This window comes from Taudactylus pleione, unplaced genomic scaffold, assembly GCF_031769625.1.
Source record: "Taudactylus pleione unplaced genomic scaffold, aTauple2 ptg000075l, whole genome shotgun sequence".
NCBI classification, from domain to species: Eukaryota; Metazoa; Chordata; class Amphibia; order Anura; family Myobatrachidae; genus Taudactylus; species Taudactylus pleione.
In genome coordinates this window covers 945,181-958,798 of record NW_028284477.1, presented here as the reverse complement: position 1 = coordinate 958,798, position 13,618 = coordinate 945,181, and the positions used below count along the sequence as shown (strand labels likewise).

General features: G+C 42.1%; 1 protein-coding gene across 1 annotated transcript in view; it reads right to left on the bottom strand.

Moving 5' to 3' along the window:
- The window catches only part of HELB (DNA helicase B), an 80,406-nt gene that overhangs the window by 54,607 nt on the left and 12,181 nt on the right, over positions 1 to 13,618 (bottom strand). The window contains exons 2-5 of the mRNA XM_088467802.1: positions 11,068 to 11,403; positions 9,685 to 9,884; positions 6,443 to 7,306; positions 4,240 to 4,420 (exon numbers count right to left, since the gene is read on the bottom strand). Of these exons, the coding sequence (XP_088323928.1) occupies positions 4,240 to 4,420; positions 6,443 to 7,306; positions 9,685 to 9,884; positions 11,068 to 11,403 (1,581 nt within the window). The remainder of the gene's footprint in view (positions 1 to 4,239; positions 4,421 to 6,442; positions 7,307 to 9,684; positions 9,885 to 11,067; positions 11,404 to 13,618) is intronic.

Genomic DNA, 13,618 nt, shown 5'->3' with positions numbered 1-13,618 from the left:
AAAAAAAGTAAGCAAAGCCTTGTCCTTGGTACATTATTCAGACAGGTGCTACCATATTGCAACAAGTGTTTTATTATGTATACATTCCTTACAAGCGCAGATCAATAAATTTGCTAATCCTAACACTCCCTGCTCGGTGCCTATCCCTAACCCTATCCCCGCTACCTAAGCCTAACCTCCCCCCAACACCCCTATACTTCCCTTCGGATGCCGGCGGTCGGCAACTGGTGCCGGGATCCTAACCTGTCAGGATTTCAGCGCTGGTATTCCCGGCGTTCGGGATGCCGACGGTCTGATGCCGACTACATCCCATTGCTAAGTACTGCTTTCCAAATGTAAGATACTGCAAAGGAGTGAGATTGTACTGTATTTATTACATTGGTCTTATCCTCTGGTTGCCTATGCGGTAGTAAATATCCACCTTTACTACATACTTGTATGATCTGCCTCCTCACTAGAGGAACCTTAGTGGGACCTAACAATCAGGGATAATGTTTGACTTCAATTATCCAGTATTTTGTAGATAAAATCCTTAAAAAAAAGTGTTATTAAATTATATAGTCGATTTAATCAATATTTTGTAATATACTAGATAATTTTATTTTAAATTTAGAATATTCTTTGTGTACTTTAGGCAGCATAGTCGGCTTATCAAGTTTAACTTCTCTCTTTCTACCATCATCTAGTCAGTGCTGTGCTGAGCCATTGGTCTGTTCAACATATAGGGACAGTCATGCAAAGCTAGGGAACACACACACTTTTTGAAAATTCTGATGTAATAACTTCTACCAGAAGTGCAAGCCCATTAATTTACTTAAATAATATACTCTGGATACCTAGCCAATTACAAAAATTCCAGATATGTAGTTTATATGACTTTTTAGGACATGATAGGTCGGCAATTAAAGCTGTATATTTATTATTATATTTAACTTGGGGAAATCATGGTTTATTCACCCCAGCACTAAAGAATTTGATGTAGTACCAACTACACTAGCAGAGCTGCTTCAATTAGATCCAGTTTAAATGAATCCATAAAGTTAACAGGCAGAAAATACCAGGATACAGGACATTCCTACAGTGCCTACAAAATGCCATCTGGGGGATGCTATCTTGTAACATTCTCTTTGAAGCTAAATACTGTAATTGGATACTAGGAACTGAATAAAACAGTTGAATGCACCTTCTCTGTATTCCTCACAAACCAACAGTGTCCAAGCTTTGCAAAGAACAAGAAAATTTAGCTCTCTTTATGAACAATACATCTTCACTATTTACATTTTCCATTACAAAATGTTTGTATTCTTTAAATAAAATTTTCCATTTATCATGACAATATACTCTACTCAAAAGACTTGTCAGTCTGCAACAAAACAATAATGTAGGTAGCTGTATTACTAGAACAGCAATGTCCCTTTTACTTCAACTCTACAACAGGGAAGATACTGCATGCTTATGAAGATGGTACACATCTAGCTGGAAAAGTGGTTGTGTTCATTGGGGCAGATTCAGTTGGAAGTAAATCAAGTAACTTTGTACCTGGACAAACCATGTGGAAATGCAAGGGGTGCAAATAATTTTTTTCCTTTTCAAGCAGGGTAAGTACTGGTTGCTTTTGCATGTACAGTGCATCCGGAAAGTATTCACAGCGCTTCACTTTTTCTACATTTTGTTATGTTATGTTACAGCCTTATTCCAAAATGGAATCAATTAATTTTTGTCCTCAAAATTCTACACACAATACCCCATAATGACAAAGTGTAAAAAGTTTTTTGTTTTTTTTAAGATTTTTGCAAATTTAGTTAAAAACAAACTAAGAAATCACATGTACATAAGTATTAACAGCCTTTGCTCAATACTTTGTTGATGCACCTTTGGCAGCAATTACAGCCTCAAGTCTTTTTGAATATGCCGCCACAAGCTTGGCACACCTATCTTTGGGCAGTTTCGCCCATTCCTCTTTGCAGAACCTCTCAAGCTCCATCAGGTTGGATGGGAAGAGTCGTGCACACAGATTTCAGATCTTTCCAGAGATGTTCAAATCGGATTCAAGTCTAGGCTCTGGCTGGGCCACTCAAGGACATTCACAGAGTTGTCCTGAAGCCACTCCTTTGATATCTTGGCTGTGTGCTTAGGGTCGTTGTCCTGCTAAAAGATGAACCGTCGCCCCAGTCTGAGGTCAAGAGCGCTCTGGAGCAGGTTTTCATCCAGGATGTCTCTGTACATTGCTGCATTCATCTTTCCCTCTATCCTCACTAGTCTCCATGTTCCTGCGCTGAAAAACATCCCCACAGAATGATGCTGCCACCACCATGCTTCACTGTAGGGATGGTATTGGCCTGGTGATGAGCGGTGCCTGGTTTCGTCCTAACATAACACCTGGTATTCATGCCAAAGAGTTCAATCTTTGTCTCATCATACCAGAGAATTTTGTTTCTCATGGTCTGAGAGTCCTTCATGTGCATTTTGGCAAACTCCAAGCGGGCTGCCATGTGCTTTTTACTAAGGAGTCACTTCCGTCTGGCCACTCTACCATACATGCCTGATTGGTGGATGCTGCAGAGATGGTTGTCCTTCTGGAAGGTTCCCCTCTCTCCAGAGAAATGCTGTAGCTCTGATAGAGTGACCATTGGGTTCTTGGTCACCTCCCTGACTAGTGCCCTTCTCCCCCGATCTCTCAGTTTAGATGGCCGGCCAACTCTAGGAAGAGTCCTGGTGGTTCCGAACTTCTTCCATTTACGGATGATGGAGGCCACTGTGCTCATTGGGACCTTCAAAGCAGCAGATATTTTTCTATACCCTTCCCCAGATTTGTGCCTAGAGACAATCCTGTCTCGGAGGTCTATAGACAATTCCTTGGACTTCATGCTTGGTTTGTGCTCTGACATGCACGGTCAAGTGTGGGACCTTATATAGACAGGTGCATGCCTTTCAAAATCATGGCCAATCAACTGAATTGGGTGGACTCCAATTAAGCTGTAGGAACATCTCAAGGATGATCAGTGGAATCAGGATGCACCCAAGCTCAGTTTTGAGCTTCATGGCAAAGGCTGTGAATACTTACAGTATGTACATGTTATTTCTTGGTAGTTTTTTTTTTTTTTTCTTTAATTAAATTTGCATTCATCCAAAAAAAAAAAAAAAAAAACACGTTTTCATTATGGGGTATTGTGTGTAGAATTTTGAGGGCAATAATTAATTTAATCCATTTTGGATAAAATGTGGAAAAAGTGAAACGCTGTGAATACTTTCCAGATGCACTGTAGCTCACAAATGCTGGACAGCTTGATTGTTAAGGTGTGTATCCACTAATAGACATAGAAACGAAAGCACGATTACGACATTGTAATCGTGCTGTCGTTTCTATGTCTGATGTGCCTACACTGAATGTTCAGTCGTAGGCACTTCCATCAGCTCTGTACATGCTAAACCTGACGTGATAGTCAGGTTGACCAGCATGTACTGGCGATGATAGATGGCAAAAAAGACCAGCGGGCATACGCATCGCTGGTCGTTTTTGACATTTACCTGGCCGATTTGTGAACGATTTGCGGGCGATTAACAAGCGATTGAACGGTAACGATGTCGTTATTGTTCAATCGGCCTGTTTAATCGCCTAATGGATGCACACCTTAACACTGCAATTTAGATCTGAGCTAGGACAGGTCACTCACAAATCTAAATCACTCTGTACATTTTACATGTGCCCCATCTGCAAAGTCAGAATCAGCCCCATAGAGCCTTGGTTACCAAATACTTAATATGTCCAACACTACCTTTTATTTTGAAAAAGCAAAAAACACCACTTTTTGTATAGCAGCTTGTAAAGTGGACATTACTTTCCAGAATATAGTTTTCTTTGACAAATGTTAATTTTTTTTTTTTACAAGATATAAAACATTTAAACACAAAAAAAAACCAAACATACACCCACACACGTTAATAGATAATCCACGTGTTACACCAATCTGAGCCATGTGTTAATAGGCAATATTACATTTTCCAACTATCTATCTATCGCACCAGTAGTGGTCTTTCACTAGCCTGTCGACTCAGTTTCCTCCGTTTATTTACATATAAAGTTACGTATTAGGACGGGGGCCTATGTATAAAGGTAAATACAGGGCGACACATTCTTACTTTCCTTCAGATTTGTTTTTAGGTGCGGACGGAGAAGTCAGAGTTGCATTGCTTAGCAATGTTCTCTCTATACCATATATATCGAAATGCAACACATACCTAGAATAACTAGTTTAGCAAGTCTGGCATGTTTATATAGCAATTTCAAGACCGTGCTGAACATACGAACGGACACCAAACTGCCTTCATCCACAACCAAGGATTCCACTTTGGAGAACTTCCATGCTTTCTTTTCAACCACCGAGTCTTGCTTCAGCCAGCCAGAATAGCTGCATGTAACCTGACGAGATAAGGTTTAAATGTTTTACCAGCAGTAACGATCAGGAAGAGCATAAGAGACACAAACTTGGCTCACTGCTGTACGGTGTCAGACATTGATCAATTATAAAGCCCTAGTTTCTGTGATGATGTCTAACTTGAGCAATAAATATTTGTAAAAAAAAAAATATATATATATATTTTTTTTTTTACTAAATCATTTAAATTGAGAGAAACAGACCCTAAAATATTGGGTCAATCCAATTAGCCGTGAATACACAGAGTGCGATTTAGCGCAGCAATAGCTGCACTTTACGGCAGCCTGAACTTGAATGAGCGAATTCTGGCAGAGAGCTGCCTGCGAGGGGTGAGAGATGCGATGTTGGCTTTTTAACGCCGTGGCAATGGAAATTCGCACCCTTCGTGGATAATTGGTCTGACCCCATATTTGGTTAGTGGCTTGCCTTAGAGCTGCTATACTGACTCAAAAACACACAGGATAAGCTAGTTAGCAGTTAATGGTCTGCCATCCATGTACAAAACATCCTGGGAAAACGCTGAAAACAAAACCATCACCGCCAACAAGTAGGTCACTTGATGTCACTGGATTTTAGCTCCCAACAAATACTTTTCTACTCAGTTTAAACCTAGTGATACTGGTGTAATGATTTGCTGGTAGAGACAGTCTTGTAGACAACCTGAAACAGACAAGTTGTAGCTAGAAGATAAGATTCACTGTCATATATACATCTGAGTAGGTAGTGTTTTGAAAAGGTAAAATTAAGCCTTTATATCCGTACTAAGGAGGCCAATCCCGAGATTCGGAGTTGAAAACGCTCAATTCCGGGATTGTGTTGGTGGTGTCACTGGCAGGATGCGGCAGGACTCAGTGGCTGCACTTCATCCCCCTCCCCTCCCCCAGTTTTTATCTCTCTTTCTCCCCCTCCCCCAGTTTTTATCTCTCTTTCTCCCCCTCCCCCAGTTCTCATCTCTCTCTCTTTCTCCCCCTCCCCCAGTTCTCATCTCTCTCTCTTTCTCCCACTCCCCCAGTTCTCATCTCTCTCTTTCTCCCCCTCCTCCAGTTCTTCTCTCTCGCGCTCTCTCTCTCTCCCCCAGTTCTTCTCTCTTTCTCTCCCCCTCCAGTCTGGATCGATCTCTCTCTCCCTCGCCCCCTTCCCATCCCCCAGAGTAGCACCCACCACTTGGGTGCTCCACTCTCCGTTGCCACCTGGGCTGGTTCCCTCTGTGATGATACCTGTGGCCAGTCCAGACATCATGATGCACACAACCACAGTTGGGGGCAGGGGCAGAGTCTGGGTCATCTGCTGCAGGTGCTCAGCGCTGCCTGGCATTAAAAAAAAAAAAAGCGAATGCGCTGACCAATGACAAAATCCCGGGATTGGAAGATTCAAATCCTGATGATTTTAGGCCTAAATCCAAGGATTGACCACCCTAATCAGTGCACAGGGCAGAGGTTCCCAATCACGGTCCTCAAGGCTCCCCAACAGTTCAGGTTTTAAGATATCCATGGTTGAGTACAGGTGATTTAATTAGTATCTCAGTCAATTTGATTTAACCACCTGTGCTCAACCATGGAGATCTCTAAAACCTGAACTGTTGGGGAGCCTTGAGGACCGCAGTTGGGAACCTCTGGCATACGGCATGATTCAGCATAGTATGCTAATGCGATCGCAGCTGCGATTTCGCATGGAACACAGCTACAAAAATATGCTAACAGTTGAAAAGCTTACCCGGGCATAGGGACGCCCACTGCTGCCTTATCATCGGTAACAACGACTCAGATCAGAAAGCCATGTGACAGGTCTGACCTCTATCAAAAAACTGCTGCTCTCCTCGCACGCAGACAGGTCTCATGCTATGAAAGCAATCGCAATGACTAATATATGCACGCCCACAGAACGGCGTTTAAACGGTCAGACACACAACCGCTGCTGAATCAGGCCCATAGTCAGCAAATGCATCCTGCTTATAAGTGTTTAAAGAACAAATAATCACACAACAATGGTCGCCCCTGGGTCTGTACCTGATGTAGGGTGGCAGCAGGAAGTCCTGTTTTTTTCTTTAGTAGAGAAGCTGCTTTTCCCGTGGGTGCAGTAAGTAAGGTACGCATGTGACTTTCTCTCTCAAACTTAGGGGTCATTGCATCACAAGTCCATTCACTTGGAGCATCGATGTCACCCTCAAAGGCTAAACAGGCCTCTTTAACTTCATTTTTCTCCTTCCTCATCATGGTCATGAACACCTGACTTACTACCGTGGTCTTCCCGCACCCACCTTTCCCACTTATAATGGTCACCGGATTAGCCAGAATCATTTTGACTGCTTTCTGCTGATCATCATCCAGGTTTGTTGAACGGGTTGGTTCTGTGGTGGATGTACAGTCAGACAGATTTATTGTTTTGAGGTGCTCAATAGAAGCATCACCATCACAATGTATAGGGTTGTGGTTACTCACAAGGGTATCAGCCTCGTCTTCCTTCTCTCTTGGAGGCTGAGGAGCAATTCTAAACACATCATGTTCATCAATGTCCATATTCCAGGTTTTTCTCATTACCAACTCTTTGATATATTCTGCAATATCCATTTCATAACAGTGCAAGTTATACAGAAAAACTCTATGCTGTTCAATCACCACAATTCCGTTATCTTTTAGAAACTTGATTGCTTCCCATGCATTCACAGCAGACATGTCTCTTGAGACAACAATAGTAAGTTCATGCTGCTCTACATATGTGTCACCTAGCTCCATGCATTTCTTCTTCAATTCATTGTAAATAATCAATGCATTAATCTGCAAATCAGGAATCTGTTCCAGGAGATATTCACATTGAAGAAAGCGATCCCACGTTGCCTCACAGCCATAAAGACTTAGCTCCTGGTAAACCAACTATAATAAAAATAAAATTATATGTATAGAGATTGTACACATATTACCTATATTCTCTAGTCCCACATTTTGCCTATCAGCTTTGATCTACAGATTCTTGCTCATTAATAATTAGAATTCTGCATCAAGGGGGACCCAGTAAATGGCATGTGAGCCTGTGTTTCTGGTCTTAACGCAAAGACTAAGAATCCCTGACCTGTATATCTGTAATGTGGTTTTTAAGCAACTCTAATAAACGTGGTTTTACAAATACAAAACATGAACCATGTGATAAAAAAAAAAAAAGAAAAAAAAAAATCTACATTGTTGCTTAACTCTAGGGGACGATTCAATTGTTTTGGGCACTGTGACAATGAAAGGGAGCCCAATGCCGCAATTAAATTCTTTATAAAACTGCCTAAAAACCATACCTAAAAATTATACTGAGTAAGAGCTATAATGTTGCTAGTTTCCGGTTGCTGCCATCCCACAATTCCAAAAAATACTTCCACCAAGTTACAGCTTGACAGGTTTCATCGCACAGGGGTGTCAGGAGGATGGCATGGCGATATTGCGAACAAGTTGAATTAAGAATATATTTTATACAAATTAAAAAACACACGCACACACACACACACACACACACACACACATTCTCTCTCTCCTTTTCTCTATGAGGAAGAAGTGGGAAAGACTATCTGGTCCAATGAAAGCTCAGTCTCCACCAACAAATACAGTAAAAGGGGGAGTATCTTCCTTGCCCAGTTGGACCAAGTTAAAAAGACAGATCAGATAAGTATGTAGTTAAGACCGAAAAATACATACCACACCGACTTTTATAGGTATTATATTGAGAATAAATTGAAAGTACATTAAAAAAACAAAAAAACAAAAAACAAAACACACATTAAGGAGTAGTGTACTAGCTTACCAACACTTAAAATAGATCAGGTTAGATGGTTTAGAATATATATATATATTGTAAATATAAAAATGATAGCATAACTCAGTCCTCAGGGACCCTTAACAGTGCATGTTTTCCGGATTTCCTACTTCGTGCACAGGTGTATTTATTTCAGAAACATTTTAAAAGATCCTCAGGTGGTACTAATTAAATTCACTTGTAATACATGCACTGTTAGGGGTCCCTGAAGATCAAGTTTGGGAAACACTGGAATAAAATTGTTAAGGTGCATAAACACACAAACGATTTTTTGAACGATTATCGATAACGATATCGTTGAAAAAAATCGTTCACTTTCTGAGTTAAAACTATGAACGATTATCGTTGATGCGCGTTCACGTTTGTAGTTCAGTCAGACTGACCAACTCAACGATTTTCAGTAAGGGAATAAGCAAAAATCGTTTGTAGTTCAAAAAAATCGTTCATTACATTTAGTAAATGAACGATTTTAGTAAACGATTTTCATTCATTTTTCCCTTGAAAAAATTAACGAAAATAGTTTACTAAAATCGTTCATTTACTAAATCGTGTGTGTACGCACCTTTAGAATTTATAATGCAAAAGATAAGTGACCTTAATCCCCTTTAGAGAGAACATGTCCAGGGTAAATATGCATACTGTTTCACATTGGGCTAATCTAAATCATCAGGCCTCTCAGATTTAGTTCTATGGGGGAGATTCAATTGTTTGCCCACGTGGCTATTTCTTTTGGGTGCCTGACAGAACAATTCAATTGTTGTTATAGCACAAATAAGCAAGGTGGCAAGCAGAGATGTGCGATAATTCAGCACTTTGGGGCGTCCAAGCGGGAGTAAAGCAGTACTTTAAGACTGGTTTAGCTGCTTTGCGCATCTAAACCCAGAGCTTTAATTGACCCCTATATCCACTGGGCTGTTTTAGCAAGGCGCCGTGCTAAAGCAACCTGCCAGGTGCAGGCCACAGTTTCCCATGTGGGGAGGTGGTGGAGGGGGGGGTGCGGGGAGAGGACTGCAGTGCAAATTTTACCGATGGTGAATAGATGCATGTCCGTAAATGCTGGGTACGCCCCCAAGAGTGATGAAAATGGTGCGCATCTTATTAAAGACACGCCCCTGTTTGGACGCGCAAGAGAGAGTGCACTATCTGCAGTCCAGCGCCCTGCCCTGCACCAGACCTAGAATGGACACTATCTGGGTATCCTATTGAGGTGTGATAAACTAAGGAGTTAGCACATACTGTATTTTAACTATTTGAAACTGTGCAGGAGCAGAGGTGTGTGGTTATCAAGCATGCACATGGACTGTAAATGTGCAGAGCAGGAGTCCATTATTGAATTGAATGAAGTCCACCTGACGTTTGAAAATGGCTGCCTACAACAGGTGCATGTGTTAAAAATGTCTCCATAACATATTATAGTCACAGGAATAAAACAAAATCAGTACAGTATGATACTTACTCGGCCAAACCCAAGTTTCCAAGGTTCAGTAGCTAACATACTCTCAAGTTCAGGTAGTTTGTTGGGTGTAGTGTTCATGTAAGGTTTCTGATCATGAGCATCTAACATTAACAAGCTCCTCAACTTGTGTGGTAAAAGCTTTGGTAAGTATCTCAGTACCAGAGGAGTTTCCAACGCCTTCAATGCAAATGCACCAGGACCTGCAGAAAGTATTACAAATGGGTTCTATAGGATACACGGAGTTAAATGTGGATTTGCTTTTTATGAAATCAAACTACAAGCCGACAAAATAATATCACTACAGCTTCATGATAAGGGAAACTAGAACGTTACAGAAAAGGTAAAATATGTAACTTTCACAATATTCTTCACAGATTAACAAAGTTACATATGTTATGTATAGTAAAATATCACAGACGGGAGATTAATTGTCCACTGGCCACGGGGAATTGGGGGACAGAGCAGAAGAGGGAAAAGTGAGAAGGGGTACAAACATGAAGACATTTTTTACTAACCATAACTCCAGGTTGTTCAGTCAAATTTTACATCCCTGAATACTATCTAGTAAGAGTCAACTAATTTCAGCTTGGTTTCAGGGTTTACTACAGTTTTGAAGCATATCAAGAAAAGTAATAATTTATACAATATTAGTAAATGGACCAGGAACCTGCCCCACCCGTCCTGTAATACTCACACGCATGCACATCACAGCTAATGTGTATGGTGCATAGAAATAAAACAGTGGTGGCTTAAGCTGCCCACACACAGCGATTTTTTTTTACCCGATCTGGCCGATTCCGACACATCGGGTAAAAAATGCCCAAATCATGAGTCCCCACTCACGACCCCCGCAGGCCGCACAACGCAAAGTCAGATCTGCCATGCTGTACGGCAGATCTCACAATCTAGGACACAATGTACTATAAAAAAGTCTGGCTGCTGGAGATTGGATGAAGATTGGACAGCATATCGTGTGCTGAGCTGCCGGGGAGTTTTTCAAGGGAAATCGGACACAACGTCGGATCGTAAGTATATCGGTACGTGTGTGGGCACCTTTAGAAGAAACTGTGTCAATATTACAGTGTCAATATTACTGGCCACTGTTTATAGGTGCATACACACGGTCAGATGAACGATTTGATGAACGATTTGACCAACGATTTCAACTACGAACGAATCGTCCAAATCTGACTGCAAACATATTAGATGTCAGATATCGTTATCTGACCATAGGGAACGCGCATCGTTCATACATGTCAGATTTTCCTTCAAATATGAACGATTTTTTAAATAGTTATCGTTCAGATCTGAAGAAAAATCTGACCGTGTGTATGTTTCATAACACTCATAATGCACAAAGGAATAAAATGAAGCTACACTTACTTGAATTCTCCATGTAAGGCAAGAGATTTATTTCGCATTTTTTATAAAATTTAGCTGCTAGAGGTTTCAGTGTGCTGAAAGTGACAGGAGTGTAATGCTGCAGCCAGTCTATAAAGGCCTGCTTGTGATCATCCGTAATGTAACACGCCCTTAGGAACAACGGAAGGATGGACTCTCTTCCCAGCATATCATCTTCAAGCTCATATGATGGATATCCTTTTGCAAAGTACTGAGAACCACTTCGCTGCACATCCACAATTACAGACCACCAAGGATCCACAAGCATGAAGACTCCATTCACTAAATACTCTTTAGAGTCTCCTGTTTCAATTCTTACTAAAAAAGAAAAAAAAAAAAATAGAGGTTAGAAAAGTATACTCCATTTAAGGGGGGGGGGGGGGGGAATTCAATTGTTGTTTGGGGCCCAGTTAGGAGCAATTCAATTGTTGGTCCAATCGGGCGAGTGCCGCACCCAGTTTTCTGCTCGCATCCTCCTTAGAGAGCAGAAATCTGCGAAAAGTCTGTTGTATGGGCGCTCTAATCAGAGCGATAGACGTGCTTAGCGGCTTTATGTGGCTAAACGCTGTAGATTTGGGCACAACAAGTAATAAGTGCCCAAGGCACTTGTGCCTGATCGGAGTAACAATTGAATTGCTCGTTGGGTGCCCATTACGCAAAGAATAAAAATAATAATAATAATAATAATAATAATAATAATAATAATAATAATAATTTCCCCCAAAATTTGATATTTCCAACTTGTTTTGTATACAAACAGCAATGCAAAACTATATATACTTTCCATTGCCAAAAATAAACTAAATCTTTAATTTAAAAAAAAAATATTAAAAAGGGATAAGTCTAACTTTAGCAAATGTAACTGTTTCGATACAGAAATGCCCTACCTGGCTACTTAATTTTATTAGATTTCCTAGCCAAGAGATGTGTATCTAACATTTCAGTTAATGCTCCTGCTAGGCTGTTGCAGCGGGGCGCTCTGTCCTGCAGATTTTTAAAGGCTAAAAGGCTTTACGGAGGTGCCCTGCGGATCACAGCCTGGTGCCGGTGGGCTAGCGGAACCCTGCCTGCTACTGTACCTCTTCCTGTACCAGCTGTCTTCCCCAGGTGGCCACAGTTGGGGGAAGCAGTGAGCAGAGGATGAATAGATGCATCTATTCACAGTGCAGGAAGAGCTTCGGGGCAGGTGAGAGGGGATGGGTGAGCAGGTACTAATTACCCAGGCTTGTTGGGGGGGCCTGGGTCTGACTACTCTCTCCGGCTAATGGAGCTGCAAATAGTATTTTTTTTTTTTCCTAAGGGCATATGGCCATGCCTCCCACAATTAAGCCATGCCCAGTACCCAGCCCTTGACGTCCCTGCTTAGAAGCAGCCCATCATCTCTGATTGCTGGTCATGCCCCTTAAAATGATGGCAGGGGGGCCGCGCCGCAAAACGATGTCCCTCCCTCGAGACCACACCCCTTTTCAGGGTGCACTGAAGTTCCCTGCATCATGATCGGTGCCCTGCCCAATCATGAATCTAGAATTAACACAATGCTGTATGCAATACATATGGACCACCCACTACAAACTAGCCCCCGATGTAGTGTATCTGCCGTCACAGCATATAATGGTTTATGCATTGCATCTAGAAAACAAGAGATATGGTAAGAACTTACCTTTGTAATCTCTGTTTCTACGAAGTGCATAGGGTCCACAGGGTTGATCTTGGGGTATAGCTGGATCTGGATCCACGGGCACCACGCAGTTAAAAGCTTTTGCTGCTCCCAGGATGCACTGGGTCCATCCTCCTCTATACCCCGCCCCCGAGCCACAGGCACCTCAGTTGGTAAGTAGCCAAGACCGGAGGAGGAAAAAAAACTGAGAGAAGGAAGACTGGAACACACATGAACCATACTCACAGAAAGGGACACGGAAAACCGGTGACCAGTCCATATGAAGCCAGGTGCGTCAAGGCGGACGCTCTGTGGACCCTATGGACTTCGTAGAAACAGAGATAACAGAAAGTTCTGATCATATCTCTTGTTTTCTACTTCAGGGTCCATAGGGGGTCCACAGGGTTGACCTTGGGGATGTCCCAAAGCAGTTCAGCTAAGGGCGGGGACGCTCCTGTGCTAAAAAGAGAATCCGGCACCCGAAGGATGCATCCTGAGAGGCGAAGGTGTCAAAAGCATAGAACCTCAGAAAGGTCTGGATGGAAGACCACGTGGCAGCCTTACACAGCTGAACAGCCGAGGCATCACAGCTAGCAGCCCACGAGGGACCTACAGACCGAGTAGAATGAGCCTTAACAGAGGCCGGAACAGGCAAATCCTCCTGTGCATAAGCCTCACAAATAACCAAACGAAGCCAACGGGCCAAAGTTTGTTTGCCAGCAGGCCAACCACTCTTGTGAAAACCAGAGAGGACGAACAAGGAATCCGACTTCCGAATGGAACTAGATCAGTCCACATAAACTTTGAGAGCACGGACCACAACTAAGGAAGCCTCACCAGCCGAGAGATCAGGTGACTGAAATGCCGGCACAACAA